Below are 20028 nucleotides of genomic sequence, written 5' to 3'. Positions count from 1 at the left end.
AGAGAAAAAAAAAAAAAAAAAAAAACAAACAAAAAAAAAAAAAAAAAAAAAGTCCGATTTCATAATGTTCATGATTCCGATCTGAGGGAAAAACACATGTTTCTATACATTATTGTAACACTTGAGAAAGATATGTACAACATATCGAAACGCTGAGCAGATGGCTCTTTGGGCTAATATATGTGTGTGTGCGTGTGCGTGTGCGTGTGCGTGTGCGTGTGCGAATACCTTCAACAAACGCAATATAAAAAACTGTGCTCCCGTGAAACGTGAAATAAATGTGACTGACGTGATCGTAAAAAGTGCTTCAAATAAGCTACTGATAAAACCAATATACAGTAAGTAATACGAAAGAACGCAGTGCTTCTGTGAGGATTCCCCAAAGCTGACTGCATCAAGAGGGGAATCCCTTAGAACTCGTCCAATCATCTTTTCTGTATGTAAATAGCTTTCTCTGGTGCCTTGGCAACCATTTTCTACACTGGCCAATAGTCTTTCAAAGCTTACCTACACACGCTTAGATTGGTAAATTATTATGGCCACGCCTTTCAAATAAGGTGGAGACCACTCCCCGGCTAACCAATAGCTGAAAATATGCTAATACAGTTCGAAAAGTCCGCGGGAAATCTGAGTTTCGCGGGAGGGCCTTTCGCGCGTAAACTGTATCCCTTCATTCATTTTCAGCTTCCTGGAGCCATTTTTCAGCAGCAGAAACGGTGGCTATCTTCAGGTTAAAATCCATTGCATCTGCCCGTCTGTATTCTCAATATAATTTCAAAATCAGAAATATTGACACGGTAGACTCTCTTCTTTCTGAATCAGCCAGTATTTGTGATCTCACCCTAAAGGATTTGGATAAAATCGACTCCAAAGTAAAGGAGGGACAAAGGGAACTCGCTCCAAATAAAGATGAGAAAGGGAATCCCAACAGCCCCGGAGAAAGTTATAGTAACAGGGGTTGGGGGTTCGTCGGTGGACAAAAGTACAGTGATAACCGGGTTCACTGAGAATTTTATTTCCAATTTCCCTGCTGGTACTTATATCCAGATCCTAACCTCGCCGTCCTGTCTTGCACAGACCGCAAATGTCTGTGTATCAGATCAGCCAACTAGCAGTTTGATATATTCCACTCCTCACGGAACAACAAACCGAACAGGACATCGACCTGCTTTAGGACGCCCTCCGGTAACAACCCTTTTTTGAATCGGTCATATTCTGAAACGAACAATGCTACTGTTAAATTTGTTTAAAATGTTAACACAACCACAGTCGGCAGAATATTCTATACAAACGTTGTTGGTATAGTATTTTGCTTACTCTGTAATTCTGTTTGAATAACTACACATTTATTTTACAGCAACGAGGATAGACTACCTAATCCTGCCTTTTTATTCATTTTCAGGGTCACATACGGATGGGGGAAAAAAGGTCAATGCTAAATTACACACTGTCGTTTACAAGCTCCCATTTTAAATGGTTGAGTTTTAATTTACAACCTAGTCATGACACTGCTGAAATCGCCTTTATTAATGTGTAGGAGATGGACAGGAGACACTATTTCCTGTCATATTATTTTCTGTCGTATTATATATTTGTTTTGGTTTCCACGAGACAGTAGGCCCAGTTCGTGTTTTTTGGAGGGGGGAAGGGAACTGTGTCCTTCTCGGCACCTCTTTGCTATAGCCACAGATCACCCCGAAAAGTGCAGAAGTGATCACAGTAGCATCTCGTTCGTAGGTTTTTAAATGTAAACCCCAAAGCTGTCAACAAAGTACTACAGTATATAGACTGTCGTATCTCATGGCAGGTACTCTGGGGAGTAGTTTACTTAGCGAAGTAAACGGGACACACTTTCAGTTTACAGCAAAGTTGCGTTTTATTTATTTTTTTAGCATTGTACAATACACGAATTTGAATACTAAAAGGTAAAATGCAATTACTTAAAACAGGTCGGTGGTACAAATCTGAGTACCTGTGTACCACGCAAAAATCTGTACAAATATGCCATGTTGAACAAAGGTGAGCAGACAGTATATTTCAGCTGTCCTGCTCTTAGGACGGATACCGACTAGCAGGTTTTGAAGCTCAGTCATTCTTAAAAACAGAAACGTACATGTTAAACTAAGGCAGATTTTGCTTTACATTGATCATGTATTTAAGCCTTTATCTAAAACTAAACTCACTTTTATAAGAAATGAGCCGAACTTTCAGATAGGTGCAGAAAGACCTATTAATGATTCCAGTTAATTTTGCTGGGGAGGGTGCAAAGTGATAGACCTGACTACAAGAAAAAGCTAAACGCACAGATGTTGATGGTCAGGAGGCCGTAGTGACAACCGTGTACAGAAGTAATGGACAAGAGTGAACATGCACATGATCGTGAATAACACTGTTTTTATAAAGGTGGTATGCCACTGTGGTTGTGCGTTTAGAAAGCCATTTGCATCTAACAACATTCAGATTCTACTAGTTCAACTTGTTTTACAATATTTTCATAGTATCAGCAGTTATGCTGTAACTTCTGCAGATATGTGAAATGCCAAGTACTTCAGTATATTTCTTTGCATGCATGGAGGGGGGGGGGGGTGTGTGTGCACTGAAACGTTTGCGTCGGGCTGCTGAAGCCTGTAGTGCCAGGCAGTGCAAACATTACATTTTTACTTGGATGTGCGGTAAGTAGTTCATGGTAACATACTTATGACTCTGACTCTAATTTTCTATTTACATCAGTCACTGTCACATTTAGAATTGAGTAATATTTTGCTGCTTTTTTTTTTTTTTTTTTTTTTTTTGAGGGAAGACAGGTTGATTTTACATGGAATTACCTTGTAGGTCTCCCTTTTCTTGTGAGTGAAGGTTTATAAGAAGTCACTCGAACACTAAAGTTCAGGGTGTGTATGTGGTTGGGGTCCTGGGTAAGGCAGGTCATAGCATGATGGTAGTTTTTAGTTTTAAACTATGTACTTGGGATGCACAATGTGGTCATGTTTGCCTCTGCACTAATGCATATTGACTTCAGTGGGTGCAGGAACTTCCTTCTGTTGCCACTATGCAATTGCTCAGGGAACTGCAGTAGGGCGGTGAGTACTAGTTCAGATTTGAAATGCTTCCATTTAGGCTAATCATGTTCTTGTTGAATAATTTGTTTAAATTCTCAGTCAGCTGATGTTGAATTTGGTGTGCATGCATTTTTTTTTTTTTTGAACTTGGAGGAGGGTTTTAATACCTGCTGTGTGAGCATTCATTGGAAGTACTGTATTTGTCTTCAAGTTGGAAGCATTTATTCTTTACCTAAATGGCAATCCATTACATTCTTAAAATGGAGTGGTAACCAGACTGGGGTATTGTCAGTGTCTTTCTCAGTACTGTAGTAAGTTAGATGCATAGTCTGTTAAATCTTGAGTAAACCTCACTGTGCTTTTGGAGTCATGTGAAACCTGTGTCATTCTAAATAGGTTGCACTTTAAGGTCTATAGCACAGAAGGGCAACTTTGAGGTAGTAGAGGGTCCCAAAATCCAACTAAACCTTTTGCATTCTATATATTTATTTTATTAGGCTCCATAATGCATTAATGAAATATTTCCTGCAATACAGCATGTTAACCATGTATTGCATGTGATCTATGTGACCCTGAATCGGTCTTCCTTGTTGCCCTTTAGCCTTGGTGTATCCTTATTGTAGCAGAAGAATTGATAAATAATAAATATCATGGCAGAATAAATGGTCTTGTGGGCCGAATGCGTCCCTCTGGCTGCCAGTTGCCCATCCCCGGTGTAGAGTACAGTATTGCCACAAAAGGGAGGATCATTTTAATTTTAAATGTGTTGACACAATGGCTTATATTTCCAGTTATGAAGGGGAGTGTTTTACAGGTACCTCCCACCAGGGCTGCAGAACAGTTGCATGCAACAATGTGTGACGAATGATTTGGACGGAGCCTGAAGATTTTCTTCTGGCTTTAATGTTTTTGGTCGACAGGAACTTTCTCTTGCCAGCGTCAGCTCCCACACTGCATCCCCCTCTCTCATTGCTCCTGTAGCTGTCTTTAAAACTTAACATGCAGCATTATGCATTAACAAAGCTGTTGCCTGCAATTTTACTTAGGTGATAGTTAGCTGTAATAACCTACAGAGCATTGTAAAGTCATTTATTAGAAATCGGGTAGTGTGGTGGTGTGAATGTTTAACGTATATATAATATATATATTATATATATATATTATATAATATATATATTATATTATATATTTATTATATTAATGTGTACGTATGTGTGGAAACGAAAATATTCTTTGGCAAAGGTATCGAAACGAAATAAGACGGCTTCTACATGACACACTGCCTGGAGATTTATTAAATTGATGGAAAACCTAACATAAAATTATTTGGATTTCGTGTCTCCGAAAACGAACAACTATGTTAATCAACGTCTTGTGACATAGAGTTATCACTGTCTCTCAATAGCCAGAGGTTAGATTAATATTATATATATAATATATATATATATAGATATATATATAATATATATATATATAATATATATATATATATATATTATAGGGCTTGCTGTGTACTGTCCTTGAGGCAGACAGTAAGTGTTGAAACTGTCAGGCACAGGTGTTAAACCCTTGAAAGAGCTCTATTGTTGCCAGTTTCCCATACTTTACATGAAGACCCATCACAGGACCCCTCTTAGGCCCCTCTCTGATGATTTAGACACCTGCTAGGAAAGCCAGCTCAGGACAATAATAATAAATAAACAAGCCTTCCTATGCTTTTCTCATGGGTGATATTTGTTGGAGAATTTTTGGTCCCCTGTCTGGACTTCACAGGGTCTGCGGCAAGCTGTTACAAGCATTTGTTTGGGAGAGACTTTCAGGCCTGGGAAGACTGGTTCTTTGTTGTAGGTGCATTGGTGGAGCCTCGTGAGAAAAGCTTATGGTTGTTTTTTTTTTTTGTGCCACAAACACCAAAATGTTAAATCTATGGTGTGAGGGTAACTTGTTCCGTGGCATCAAGGCTTCACAGCAATTGGTGTCTCTCCACAGCCATTTACCAGCCTATGCATCTCATTTTTAGAAGACCAATTTGCTTTTTCAATTTCATCCAGCTTTATGATTTGTCACCATTGTGATTGTGCCTGTTTATCAACACAGAGTAGATTGGACAACTTTCACAGAGTAAAGTGAGGTTTTTAATGAATGTTAAATTGTAGTGTTAACATAACAACAGAGTGATACTTTTTAGTCAACAAAATAAATTATAATACTACCCCCCCCCCCCCCCCCCCCCCCCCCAACTTATTTCTTCAGCTGCTGTTTACCAAAACACATGCTTGTTTAAATTAGGAGGTTTTGGTTTTTTCAGTCACAAGCTATTTCTTAATTGGACAGTTGGTTGGGTCAGTCTGCATCCCTCAGTGCAGGGCTCTGTGCTTTATTTTTTTCATATGATCACAACAACATCGTGGGCTCACATACAGTCCACCATCGCTATAACTAATGTGTTTGGGTCTAAGCCTTTTTTTCGTTATATCGAGGGGTTCGTTGTAGCGGAAGGACAATCATAATGAAGGCTAAAGTTGGGTTAACAAAATGAGGTTGTGAATAAAAGGATAATTACATGTACCTGTTCATCTAATGTTATGCAGTATTCTGCCTTTGGAGTTTCAGAGGCATACAGTGCCTTGCAAAAGTATCCAGACCCTCTCACAGTTTTCATGTTGTTGCTTTAAAGCTTGCAAGTCATGACACTTTGAAGTAGGAATTAATGTGTTATATACACAACCTACTCCACACATTCAAAGCAAAAACTAAAAGAAAGAAGTAAATAGATAATTAATATGAAATAAAAATGGAAAAGTCATGATTGCATAAGTATTCAAACCCTTTGCTGTGGCAAACCTAAATTAATTCAGGTACACAAAATGACCTTAATGAGCCACACAGTTAGTTGAATGGCCTCTGTCTGTGTGCAGTATTAGTGGTTCAGAATAAAAACACCTGTCTGAGGTTCCTTGGTCAGGTAGTGAATTTCAAGCAAAGACTCAACCATGAAGACCAAGGAGCTTTCAAAGCAAGTCAGGGATAAAGTCATTGAAAAGCACAGATCAGGAGAAGGGTACAAAAAAAAAATGAAGTCTCTGAATATCCCTGTGAGCACAGTCTGCTTAATCATCAAGAAATGGAAGGTGCATTGTACCACCCAGACACTGCCTAGGTCAGACGGTCTCTCCAAACTGAGCAGCCGGGCAAGGAGGAAACTGCTGAGGGATGCCACCAACAACAACTTTGAAAGAGCTACAGAGTTCAGTGGCTGAGATGGGAGAAAATGTGCATCAGTCAACAGTATCCAGAACACTTCACAAAAGTAGCCTGTATGGCAGGGTGGTAAGAAGGAAGCCATTACTAAAAATAAGCCATCTCAAAGCCCGCATGGAGTTTACATCAAAGCACCCGAGTGATCTTGCAAAAATATGGCAAAATGTGTTGTGGCCAGACAAGACCAAATTGGAACTTTTTGGCCTAAATGCAAAGCGTTACGTTTGGTGCAGCCCCAACACAGCACATCTCCCAGTCAACACCATCCCTACAGTCAAGCATAGTGGGGGCAGCATCATGCTATGACGGATTTTGAAGACGTGTACTGTACTGTGTGTGTGTGTGTGTGTGTGTGTGTGTGTGTGTGTGTGTGTGTGTGTATATATATATATATATATATATATATATATATATATATATATATATATAATATATATATATATATATATATATATATATATATATATATATATATTTCTCAATCCTAAAATTCTAGGTCATTTTTTAAACTTTTGGCCCTAGCTTTACAGTCCCAGTGAAACATCATGACAAAACCACTTGCAGGTGTTTGAACTTATTGGGAAGATCCGTGTTTTTTCTTTTCCAGATGTGCTTATTTCTAGCTGACGATTTATAATTTCTTATCAATTTTTGAGGTTGTGAAAGCTTTGGTCACACACGTGCGCCTAAAGCAAAATGAATGGTCGCTTACAGCTTTATACAGTGTTCCTTTGTGTGGAGGAAGCCTTGTCTCACTGCAGTCATGTGTTAGGAGAGGTAGTTAGCAAATCCTGAGTCTGGTACTAGAATACGCACTTACAGACACAGATGCTTCCCAAAAAGGAGGGGAAAAGACTGAACTTCCAATATGATAGTACAAAAATGGATAAGGCTATGTATACAATCAAAACCAATATTTCTGCACATAAAGCCAATAATCTAACTTAAAGGGGTTAATAAGGTGAAGCCTAGTGTGTTTTCTTGCTCCTATGTTTAGTTCTCTTTCTACAGGTCTAGTTAGAAATGTAAATCATAACTAGAAAGGAATACTTTGATTCAGTGGCTAGTTTGGAATAGTCTAGAAACCTGGTTTAAGTTTGTCAGTGTTGTGAGTGGATCTAATCTACATGGCCAAAAGAGACTAAACTATTGGAGATGTTAAATTCTTCTTGGAAACCCTTTCTGTAAGATATTTTCCAGGGCTGGTGACAAACCCTTGGTATAAAGGAAACCCCAGTCTGAAGATGCCGCTGGGGGTTACATGGTCTGCAGGAATAGACAACGCCCATTGGCCTTAATGTCTTTACTACTGTAAAGAATAATAAAGTACTATAGTCATTTATGTTGCCATGCCACCTGAAACATAACACATGGTGCTTGGTTTCAAACCTGTATTCCTTTGAGAGAGGTATGTTTTTACCATGCTGAACTGTTGGGAAGCTGGCTCCTCTAAGCAAAAGATTATTAAAAAAAAAAAAAAAAAAAACTAAACGTATTGGCACAAAATAACAACACATTTGAGACATCAGGGACATGCTAGACAGGCTAAATTTGAACCCCCTATTATGGTAGCTTGGTGTCAAACTGTTTTAGTATCGTCTGGAACATTAGATTAAAATGTCATCTCTGACCAGTAAATTGTGCTTCAGTGGCAGACTTTATTTTCCACCAGTCTGTAAGAGGATGCTTGGTGTTATGATGGAGCATTGCTGTTTGCCATTTTATTTTTTATAGTGGTGCAAAATTACAATGTACTTTGGGCGTCTGATGGGTGGAAAGTGTGCAGCTTTTGGGCAGTATGTGCTCATGCAGAAACAGTTGCAGCTGTTGAAGGTTTTAAAAGGAAACTCGCTTGACTGCTTTTCTGAGGTCTTGGTGGGGGTTGGGGGGTGGTTGATGTTTGGGATTTTGAGGTGGGGCAGATTGGAATAGAGCCAGGGCAAGCAGAGTCAGCTGTTGCTTGGCAGTCAACCTGTCTGAATGAATGGTTTGTACAATTTATTTATTTTTTATGAAAGGGATGTAGTTTGAATTGAGTTTAAAGTGACATCTTTTTTTCATTTTCACTTCCGGTATGCTTGGATCTCTTTACACTCTTTCAGCATACTTGCCAGTATAACCCTAGGATCAAATATGTGGGGATGTGTATCTGCAGTTTCTCAACAGATAAGCACCCCAACTCTCCCTCCCTATCATGTTTCAACTTAAGTTGCTTGAAAACAACACTGCATTTCTAAATTAACTATGCTGCTTGTTGTAAAATATTTTATTTGCAAAAATGTGTTTTCTGTAAAAGCTTTCATTTTGGACTAAAATGAACTTTTTCAATTATTTATTTATTTTTTTAAATCCAGTCACGTCGCCTCCACAAGATTAGATAATGGTACACTGATAGGCCGCTTTAAAAAAAAAAAAAAAAAAAAAAAAAAAAAAAAATTGGGGTCATGCTTAGGCAGGAGACCTGCTAAGAGTGCTACCAGTAACTCGTATCTCTCTTCCATTGTACAACCGAGCCCTCATGGTGCAGTTAAGGAGAGCCTGGGTGGTTTTTCCTCTGCAGAGCCGAGCCACGCTACTGACGTTGCACGCAACAAAAGACTGTTTTTATTAATTAACTGTTTGCCAGAATATGCACAAACAAATGGTTAAAAAATGAGTAGACCAGCGGTATAGCTGTATCTTGTATTGCGATATCTTGTATCACTATATTTTATAAATATATTTAGGGCTTTCTTTATAATCAACACATTTTACTGATTTTATATCAACTTAAGTTCTGTTGAAGGTGTAGGTTTTAGGGCTTAAGGTCAATGGACAGTGACACATGCTACAGTTAGCAGGTGCCATGAGAGCTTCCAGTCACATTTTTGCATGCACTTCCCAGTTCTGACCTGAATGCCACCTGTGAGTAGAGTCTGGGTATTGTGCAAAATTGTAACCCAAGCCAGATTATGAACCCAGTAAAATCACTCCTAGTTTTTACTGTGCTGACTAACCTCAACCTCTCCCTTTTTGTGAAATGTTTGTGAAGCTTGAAGTAACTAAACACAGAATTTAATTTCTGTTGCTTGTACCTATAAGGGAGTTGCAGTCACGTGGGTATGGGTCCGAAAGACTGAAAGTCATATGTTTTGCACTCCTGTAGGCAAAGAGACGCCTGGAACTGGGCGAGAGCGACCATCAATATCTGAGTGATGGTGCCAAGACCCCCAAGGGGAAGAACAGAGCCACATCCAGAAACCTGAGCAGCCCCAAAAGTGAGTTTTCCCTTCTGCATTTGTGAAGGTGGGTGATGGGGTTGTCCTATTTTCTCTACAATCCCCATTTTGGGGTCTTCTGGCACCCCAACCCCCAGTCTTTTTAAATATTTGATTTGACCACATATTATAAACTGACCCACTAAAAATTTACACCCAAGGTTCGACATTAACCTTGACCTGACAGCCTAGGGCCTGCAGAGAGCGCAGTTGGGCCAGTAACATTTTTTAACTGTATAATGTATAGAGTGTAGTCCACATGGCTTCTGTTTTATGAATGCAGGAAAATGTGTTGGTGTGAAAAAAGCTGTAAAGAATTTACAAACTTTTTTAAAAAACACCCACCCCTGATAACGGCGTAATTGAACTTGCCCCCCCGCACGTCGTATTACGCAATTCTGCACTGTTCTCCTAATGTTGCATTAAACAAAGTAATTTGAGGAAAGATTGAATACATTTTACCGTTTTGTTAGATAACTATTTTTTTTTTTTTATATATATTGACATCTAGTCAAAACGTGTACAAAAAGCCAGATTTAAAAAATAGATAATCTATTGCCATTTAAACATATTGTATACACATAATCAGAATGGTTAAACAAATAATCCATAACTATTTTATTTTTAATGGCGCGAACACAACCTAAATACATTATTTTTCTTGCAATTTGGAATAGCCAGTTATTTTTAGGCTCAGCTTACCGCTACCTCCCCCGCGCTGACTCGAGCGGGCAAGATGAACACATGCTGTCCGAAGCTTCTCTTCACAGTGCAGGCCTACCATGCAGCCACCTCCGAGCTACAGCGTTGGAGGACAACGCAGCTTGCAGGCAAGCCCGGGCAGACTACAGGGGTCGCTGGTCCGCGGTGAGCCGAGGACACCCTGGCCGACTGCGAGTTGAAAACCCTGAACTGTCCCGCTGAACACAGCCATATGGTCACCTTACACAAATTAGAATTTTGCTTTTGTTAAACAATGAAAACAATCAATTGGTGATTTAATAATCATTTTTGCTTCATGAAATCAAATCAAGAAAACGTAGTTCAGTCCAAACATACTTGCCAAAACTGAGCCTGTCGAATTTTTTGTGGATGACACATGGCGAAACAAGTAAACTAAAAAGATTCAAACTGTCAGATTTCATGCACCAGGTCAACAGAGATACATTTTATTATGAGGTGCAGCATTTCTGTATCTTAAGTTTCGATTACCATATATATATACCATGATTTTTATCCTTGGCTGTCCATTTATTCAGCGCTTGTCAGGCGCGTCGGGTCCAATTTTCTTTTCACACGTGCTGTTTATTTTACGTGCGCTGTTTTAAGTTTTTTTTTATTTTATTTTCACAGTAAGCATAAAAGGCATATCAAAAGGACACTAAGTACTCCAGCCAAGCCCCACCCCTTGTTCAATGTATTTTTACACAGTCGGGCATACTGATAAATCCCCTCCTGGTCATTCGTTTTATCACCAAACTCCTCAATAATGGTATCCAAGTCATCATTTTATGACTAACATCTCAAAAAGCTCTGCAAATGTCAGTGACATTCTTTGAGCACTGGATGCGGAAGCAGCTTTCTTTGTTTATGTCTGTGTTATCTCTGTGTATTGCTGAGATCCGCCCCTCCTTTTTTTCGGTTCTTATCAGTCTCACTCTGCCATTCAAAGGTTTTCTCTGCCTTTTTCTGGAGAAAAAACGACTAGAGACCTGTGCTTGACGTCATTTTGTCGGTCAGGGTCCGACATTGGACTGGAAAGTGAATTGTAATATCGGACATGGATTTCCAAAGTGGTCTAAAACATCTCCCTAAATATGTGTTGATGTCTACAATTCAGGTCCCAGCACAAAAAAAAAACTGTTTATGAATTAAATATAAATTCTGGATATAGATTGAGAAGATATCAGGAAAAGAAATGGGATGCAGAATGTTGTATCCCCTGATGTTACAAATTAAAGTAGTTAATCATTTGTGGTGCAGTTGCTTTTCAAATATAAAAATAACAGGTTGTGTGGTGCAGTTGGCTAACTCTCACTGCCATCCATATACCTTTCTGGAGGTCTTTCTTTGAACATGGGTTTGGTAACAAGTGCAGTAAGCTTTGGTAGTCCTTATTTTGGCCCTTAAAACTGCAACATTGGTAGTTTTGAGTCCTGGGTTTGAGGGTAGTATTGAGTTCTGCTTGCAGAGCTACGAGGGGAGAAAAAGAGTCTCCTAGCAAATATCACTGTGGCTGACAAGCCAGTACCATTGTCCCTTACTTTTCATGAGCACGCAATTCATAGTTACTGCCATTTCTACAGCTCATACAGCTTTTTAACTCCTTTTTGCACTAAATTCGCTACATTTTTTTAAATAAGTTGCTTTTGATGTCAGTTGTTACACAAGTTAAAACAGAATGTAAAATTGTGTAGTGTAATAAGTTAAGCCAGGCTTGATTTTGTTTGTGTTTCGATCCAGATCCCGATCCGTCAGAGAAGACTCGTTACGACACGTCACTGGGCCTCCTCACGAAGAAGTTTATTCAGCTGCTGGGCCAGTCTGCTGACGGCGTGGTCGACCTGAACCGAGCCGCCGAGGTCCTCAAGGTGCAGAAAAGGAGGATTTACGACATCACGAATGTGCTGGAGGGCATTCACCTCCTCAAGAAGAAATCCAAAAACAACATTCAGTGGATGTATGTATAATGGGTGTTATCACAGAGGAGGTGTGGGTCAGCCAGGCAGGCGCAATCCTTGCATGTTGTGCTTTTTATACAAGTTGTTTTGAAGCAGTTGACCATCACGTTTTCTCTGGTATGAGTATTTAGGATTAAGCAGACTAGTTCTGGCTGTGTGGATTTTGTTGGGTGATGTGGTAGTCCTTAATAGCCCACATAAAGATGTATTTTTAGAGGTCGTATAAAAGTCCTGCAACGGTGAATGTTGAAGTTCAGCTGTAACACTCGGTAGACTGACAGCTATTTGCAAGGGTCAAAGGTTCCAGTTGGCAGCCTTTTGGAAAGTGCTTGAGATGCAACATCTTCGTCAATGTTTTGCTTTAAAGCAAGTTCTCAGCTGTTTGCAACTTCTAAACAGAGGTGGCACAGTAATACCAAATTTATGCATTGTTGATGGCTCCATGTTTTCTTTAGTAGAGCAATGTTCATTGTGCACAGTTTAAAAGTAGTAATTTGTTTCTCCAGCAAGACATACCTAATCTGTGTTGTAGAGGAAGTTAAGTAATCTGGAGTAACGTTACTGTTTGTATGTGTGTCAATATATATACACACACAATAGTTGTAAAATCAAATACATTTAGCTTATAGGCTACTGGTAACACAAAATAAATCATACTGCTGCATTGTACACAATATTGTGCAATGCAAAAACAGTATTTTATATTGAAACCAAATTATTTTGGAGCATTTTCTTTTTATACTTCAGCCTACTGGTACACAATTAACATAAGATTACAATACAGTATCATGCATAAACTGCACAGACTACAAAAATAAATCATTTTTGAACTTGCATAGGACATGGCTGCAAGAAACACATGGCCTACCTGCTACTTATTTTCTGGAGTCAGACTTTATTTTCTTTGCAAAAAGCAATGTGTAATTCATTCTGAATTTGTTTGTAGTGCACATCTTGGGTTTCAAACCACTATTTCTGAAAGCTTCTTTCTATTTTCCAACCGTTCGATCACAGTTCATTTAACTTCTGTAGAGGTAGTAGTTTTGTATGCCCTCTTAATCCTGTTCATTTTAGCAACTTAATAGGGTATTCTTATCTGTCTGCTTTTATTTTCATCCTTCTATTTGGTGTCACTGTAACAAATGTCTCTTTGGATCATGCGATTCACAGTGACCTACTGTGGCATCACACTAAATTGATTACTGGGGGGCATGCATTGTGTCCGGAATACTTGCACCACGCAATAAATGCAACTTTTTTTTTTCTTTAATACCACGTGGGAGGGGTGGGGTGGAAATTTTACTTCCTGCTGGTTATGATTTATGGTTTCCTTTACAATGTAAATGTATATTTTAGATGTATTTGTTAAACGTTGCTTTTAACACATTTTGACTATTTGCATGGTTTACAACTGGATGGGACTCGAACGTTTAACACATACCTCTCAGATAACCAGTTCTGTTTGTTGGACTCTATATTGAGGATTAAAGTGTGAATTCAATTCAGTGTGTGGTTTCCTTTGTAAAAGAAACAAACCCTGGTGGAAGCAGCCACAGTTTCATAAATCCTTTTTTTTATTGTCCGTTTTCACCAAATCAAAAAGAAAAAGCAAACAAGCACGCTGTCTTTGCACCTTTATCCACAAGGCACAGGAAACACTTACTCAGCGAACTCCTGCATAACACCAGTGGCTTTTGTGAAATGCTTCCCCCTTTTAGGTGTTATATTTGATATAGAACTTTCTTGATCTTTTCAAAGATCTTTCAATGATCTTTTCATTGGGACTAACCACAACATTTTCTCTCCTTCAACTTGTACAAAATGCTGCAGCTAGAAATTTAACTGGTCAAGAGGTGAGGGCACCTAAATATGGCACCTAAATTATGGAACAATTTGCCCATCACAATTAGAGAAGCCCTTGTCAATGTCTTCAAGTATAGACTACAAACTAATTTCTATAGCCTGGCATTTTCATCTAGATGAGTGGATGAGCAGATATCGTACTGTTCCCACTTTTTATTTTTATTTAGATTAAAATCATATTTGTATAATACAGTTTATATACTGTTCATATTTTTATTTTATTTTTACTGTTCTGTAATATATTGTTTTTGTAAAGCGCTATGTGGCGACTTGTTGCAAAAGACACTATAGAAAAATTAAATTGAATTGTCTCTCGCTGTCACACCTTTTATACCACGCCCAGTTTAGTTACAAGTTACTCCCTAACAAGTGCTGCCTGTGCAAATTTACCAAATATGTCTCCTAAACACTTAATCCCTGTTTTTTTTTTTTTTTTTTTTTTTTTTTTTAGAATAGAACCTTAACCACCTTATGCCAGGACTTCTGCATCAGGCCTCTGGGCTTAAGCCAAGCAGGACCTAAAAGCTTGTAGAGACATAAGGAAAAGCAACATAAATTAGGACCACAGTCCTTTACCCTGTCACATTTGGGCTTTCCTTTGTGCAGAAGTTTTGAAAGGGTGTGACCATTGTCGTCTCTCTCTCTCTCCAGGGGCTGCAATCTGTCAGATGACAACGGGACTCTAAACCGGTGCCAGGGCCTGAGCCAGGAGGTGGCTGAGCTGAGCCAAGAGGAGAAGAGACTGGATGAACTGATCCAGAGCTGCAACCACGACATACGCCAACTCACCGAGGAGTCTCGCAACCAAAAATATCCTTTTGTGCTTATTGCCAACAGTGGAAGGCCAAAAAGGTCAAATCGGCTTATGCGTGGTGGGCTGGTATACATACTACTTTGTGTCCTGTAGTCTTGAACCAGAATATATTGAGTGACTGGACATGTTAACGCAATGCTGCAGACCTACTGTATACCGGTCTAGGAAAAACACTACACTGTGCAGTATAGGAAACCACCATGCCAGTAAACTAGTCTAGAATATATTGGTATGTGCAGTATATTCATGCCCCTTTTTGTTTATTCCTCAGTAACAGACATTGAAACTATTCCAAATTAGATTTTTTGGAAAGCTACCTATGGCTGAAAGAATTGGTGTAAAGTTTAATACAAAAGACTACAAGTAAAAGCAACAGAATAATGAAAATACATGATGCATTAATTCTGTCTGTACCCACACGTTTCAGAACATTCTTGAAGGTATCTAGTCTAGTTAGAAATACCAAAAGAAACTAGTACAATTGTTTCAGCAAACAAGTGCTCATGGGATTTAGTAATTGTACATGTCTATCTCGGTCATAAAAGAAAAAAAAAGAATGTGCAGTTCCCTTCAGCAGAGCAAGGGTGTGGTGGCAGGATTCTCACAAAGGTGTTTTATGATAGCTGCACTTTGTTTACCAGCAATGGACAATTTTTTTTGCAGGAGCAGGATCTAGTTGAAGGGCAAAGTCATCTGTTGGTCTACCTTCATATGCATCTCAAGGGTGCTGAATTATTATATTGCAAATCGTTGATGTGTTTTTTTTGGGAGGTTTTCCTTAACCCGCTTTTACATTTTCATATATTACATACCAAGACCTCCGTAAGATCCGAAGCCTCAGGGACCAGACGATTATCGCGGTGAAGGCCCCATCGGAAACGAAGCTGGAAATGCCGGACCCTTTAGAGGTTAACAAAAGAGTAGTACCTTGTAAAATGCATCCTCATGAAATGTAAGAACATGAGCTCCTCGAGTGCAGGAGGAACTGTTTCTCCTCATTGTGCTACAGTGGACCCTACTGGCCAATTACCGGCTGGCATTTGTACTTGAATGCCCATGGTAATTTTTATGGGGTGAATTGCACCGCATTTCACCTTCTGCTAGTGGTGAAAATTAGGAGTCTTTCAGGAGATGTAGGAAGGTATAAAGATGTGTGTTATGAAATCTTTTTTTCTTCAAATTGTAATCTCATTTCAGCAAGATAAAAGCATCAAACAGTGTGTGTGTGTGTACAGGTTTCAAGCACTTTATGCGATGGGTAAGCAGGGTTAGGGTGGCAAGATTATTAGTGCCTCTTCCGCTACAACTGAGCAGCGGCGGGTCTGTGCTGAGCCCTCAGTGCAGTTAAGGAGAGCCCGGGTTGTGTTTGCACTGCAGAGCAGAGCCATGTTACTGATGTTGCACGCAGTGAAAGACAGTTGTTAATTACTGTTATTAATGACCTCAGTTTGCCAAAAGATGTTCAGACAAATTATATTAAAAAATGAATGGACCAACAGTACAGCTCTATCTTAGATCGCTATATTTTGTAAAGATCTCCTATAAGCAACCAATTTTACAGATTTATTTATTTATTTATTTTTTAAATCGACTTACGAAAGATAAATTGTTTCTGTTGAAGGGTTAAAAAGGTTCTAAAAATATGATTTGCCAAAGGGATCTTGTTGAAGGATCTTGTTTTTCTAGATTGTTTGTTTGGGTGCTGAAAAAATAAAGCTGTGTGAGCGCAGCGAGAGTCGTAGTTGTATGCCTGGTACAGCTGTACAGTATTTTGTTTGACTATTTTTGTAAATAATTGTTTGTTTTTCTTTATTAACCATTTGCAGTCCCTTTTATTCAGCGCTTGTCTGGTCCAATTTTATTTTACACTCGCTCTAATTTTTTATTTTTTTATTTTTTTTTATATAGAGTAAAACAAAAGGCATTGAATCGCAAAAAACTCAGTACTGCATCTCCAGCTGAGCCCCACCCCTTGTTTGCTGTATTTCACATACCTCTTTATAAACGTGCATATTGATAAATCCTCTCCTGATCACTCATTTTATCACCAAACTCCTCAATAATGTGATCCAAGTCATTAATTTTATTACAATAACATCTCAAAAAGCTCTGCAAATGTCTGTGATATTCTTCGTGCTGGATGCAGAAGCAGCTACCTCCATTATGTCTGTTATCTCTGTAATGAATGGGGCTATGAGATACGCCCTCTTTTTCCACTTTCATTTGGCCATTGAAAGGCTTTTTCCGGAGAAAAAACGACTAGAGACCTGCGATTTACGTCTTTTTGATGTCGGACAGGGTCTGACAATGGACTGGAAAGGGTTAATATTATAAAGATCGAGGGAGACATATGGCAGAATTGTATGAGTGTATGTTGTGTACCGTACCCACGATTTATGTCCATTTGCTTTAAATTGTCAAATTCGGACATAAACCTCCTCATTTCTGATGCACGATGCCAGATCTTCTTGAATACTTCTATCTGCCCACAGAGAAACTAGAGCCTGCACTTCCTCAGCATCCCAAGGCTATACTTTTCTCTGCTCACACTCTGCCTGCCATGTTTTGTTGTTGTTTTTCTTTCTGGAGTGTACTGACTGATGCAACGTAATGACAAAAGTCCTTAACCCCGCCCCTGGCTCAGCTTTGTTCGCAGTCGGATTCCGATGTCATGAGGCCAGAGTTTCACGGTTTGTTTCTCGCTCGTCTTGACAAATAGCCAGTACCGTACCGAGCCCTCACGGGTCACATGTGCCAGTGGAGAAGGGGCATAAAATTCTAGTGGGGACCTAGTAAGATAAGAGGGTTATCTTTTGGTTTTTATTTGTTTCTGACTCGACCACATTTTGTTTGCTACAAAACGGCTTTTATTGAAAAGTGTTTTCTACAGAAACTAGGTAATGTGCCCTTGTATTGAGGCATGCATTAATGACAAGTTCTTTGTCTCGTTTTTATTTGCCAAGCAATAACAAGCAAGTGGCACTTACTGCAAAATATGTGGAATAGAAAGGGTTTATTAACAATGTAAATTGAATCATTCCAGAAGTTCAAAACCATATTGTCAAGTATTTTCTGCCAACTTTCTTTAATTTCTAAGTTAACCTATTTTTTGTGAGATGCATTTGCCCCCCATTATGCATTACATGTGATTAAAATTTTTGCAGCTGATGAGGGGTTAAATGTATTTCCAAGAACTATAGTGATGGTGGTCAAATTTTGTTTTTACAGCTTGGGATATTTATTAATTTTTAATTTTTTTTTTTTTATAGAAGCTGCAAGTACATTTAACCAGCACTAAGGGGGCCATAGAAGTGTTTTTATGCCCAGATGAGAATGTAACCAACAGTCCGAATAAAAACTCGACCCTAGACGTGAATGGAAATACATCCCCTTCAATAAAAAGCTCACAAGGTAACCTCTTAGTTACATACTGTATCCTTTTATTTTATAGATCTGGTTGGGTGAGAGGGTGGTCTGCCATGAATTAAAATATCTGGAAGTCTTTTTAAAATGTTTGATTTTAGGATAGTGAAAACTGGGGTGAGGGTCCCCCTGAATACTGTTTCTGGTGTTATCCAGAACACAACTCCCATTTGTCATTCTGGCACTGTTTTCATGTGTAATTCGTTCTCAACTTTTGGCTGGCTTTGGTTTATTTGTTTTGTTTATTTATTTATTTTTTTTTTTATTTTAGCGTGTGTCCCCAGCAGCTCAATGGAGGTGGATTGCTCAGTGCCGGTTTCAAACTTCTCTCCTTTTACTTCTCCAATCAATCTTTTGCAACAAACGGAAGACCAGATTTCCTCTGTGTTAGAGGGGCCATTTGTAAACCTTTCTCCTCCACACATGAATGAGGACTACTTGCTAAGCCTTGGGGATGAAGAAGGAATCAGTGATCTGTTTGATGCTTACGATCTGGAGAAGCTACCCCCTTTGGATGAATTGTTCTGACTGGACTATGGTGGAACCAGAAAGCTTTTTTGTAGACACTTCAGTCCTTTTCCTTCCACCTGTGGCAGTAATGCAGTTTGCCTTAACTAGCAGATATTTGGTTGTAGGGTGTAAGGTGACAAGAGTTTTTAACCTGCCTGTTATTCTGGCATGCATCTCCCACAACCACCAATTGGTGTATATTCTAATACTTCTGCAATCTCTACCACCCCTATGTACTTGAGATCATAATCAAATGGGATACATGTTAGAGTGATGTGCATTGATTAAGTTCCTCATTTCAGATTGATCTTCTGAACTGCTACCTAGTGTGTATAACCCTTTTGAGGGGCACGAGGAGAAAGGACTGGTCCAAACTTGAACAAACATGAACAGCCAAAACGAACTGACCCTGAATAGTGCAGTTTTTTGAAAAATTACTTTAGAATTGTAACCGTATAAGATAATTAATCCAACGTCTTAAACAAACAGAACTACTTCAAAACAGTATTTATGGATGAAGACATTTCCCTGAATAAGCATGAAGTTTTTATTTTCCTGTAACGGAACCACTGTGGGAACCCGTGTCTCTTGGGGAGTGTAAGTGTTAGAAAAGACAAAAGATCAATGTCCCCTATATTCCACCACTTTGTTCTTCAATGACTAGTAAAATGTGTTAATTTAACTCCGTATGAGTTTGACCAAAGAAGAAAATGGTACGGGACACAAATACCTGTTGGTATGTTTTGTGAATAAAGCTGCAAATGACTGCTGCTAATTTGATCCTGTTTGGGGTTCTGCCCTGCACCCAACAATAAGTCAGAGGAAAAGCCACAACAAAAAAAAAATATATATAGATTCTTATTTATATATATTATATATATATATATATATATATATATATATATATATATATATATATATATTATATATATCATTAATTAAAATTTAGTTGTCTTTAAAGATGACTTGACTTTGTTGTTTTTGTAAAAGATAACTTACTTTTGTGTTTTGTAAAAGATTACCTTGTCACTGTATCTTTCATTACACACACCTGTATAATGGCACTGACCACCTTCCAACTTATTCAAATATTGGTCCTTTTCTTCTGATCAATAAATAATTTCTATAATGTATTATAAAACTCCTTTGCCCTATATGTG

The 20028-nt window shown here is 38.7% G+C and overlaps 1 protein-coding gene across 1 annotated transcript; it reads left to right on the top strand.

Annotated features, from left to right (window-relative positions):
- Nucleotides 1–694: 694 nt before the first annotated feature.
- LOC121313355 (transcription factor E2F3-like) lies at nucleotides 695–19694 on the top strand. Its single transcript, XM_041245774.1, has 7 exons — nucleotides 695–1185; nucleotides 9466–9577; nucleotides 12041–12257; nucleotides 14773–14931; nucleotides 15729–15843; nucleotides 18205–18346; nucleotides 18630–19694. The coding sequence occupies exons 1-7, from the start codon at nucleotides 910–912 to the stop codon at nucleotides 18884–18886; spliced, it is 1278 nt and encodes a 425-aa protein (XP_041101708.1). The 5' UTR covers nucleotides 695–909; the 3' UTR covers nucleotides 18887–19694.
- Nucleotides 19695–20028: the final 334 nt, after the last annotated feature.

The sequence above is a fragment of the Polyodon spathula genome, chromosome 3 (genome assembly GCF_017654505.1).
Source record: "Polyodon spathula isolate WHYD16114869_AA chromosome 3, ASM1765450v1, whole genome shotgun sequence".
NCBI lineage: Eukaryota > Metazoa > Chordata > Actinopteri > Acipenseriformes > Polyodontidae > Polyodon > Polyodon spathula.
The sequence above is the reverse complement of the archived record's forward strand: the minus strand, read 5'-3'. Positions and strand labels throughout refer to the sequence as shown.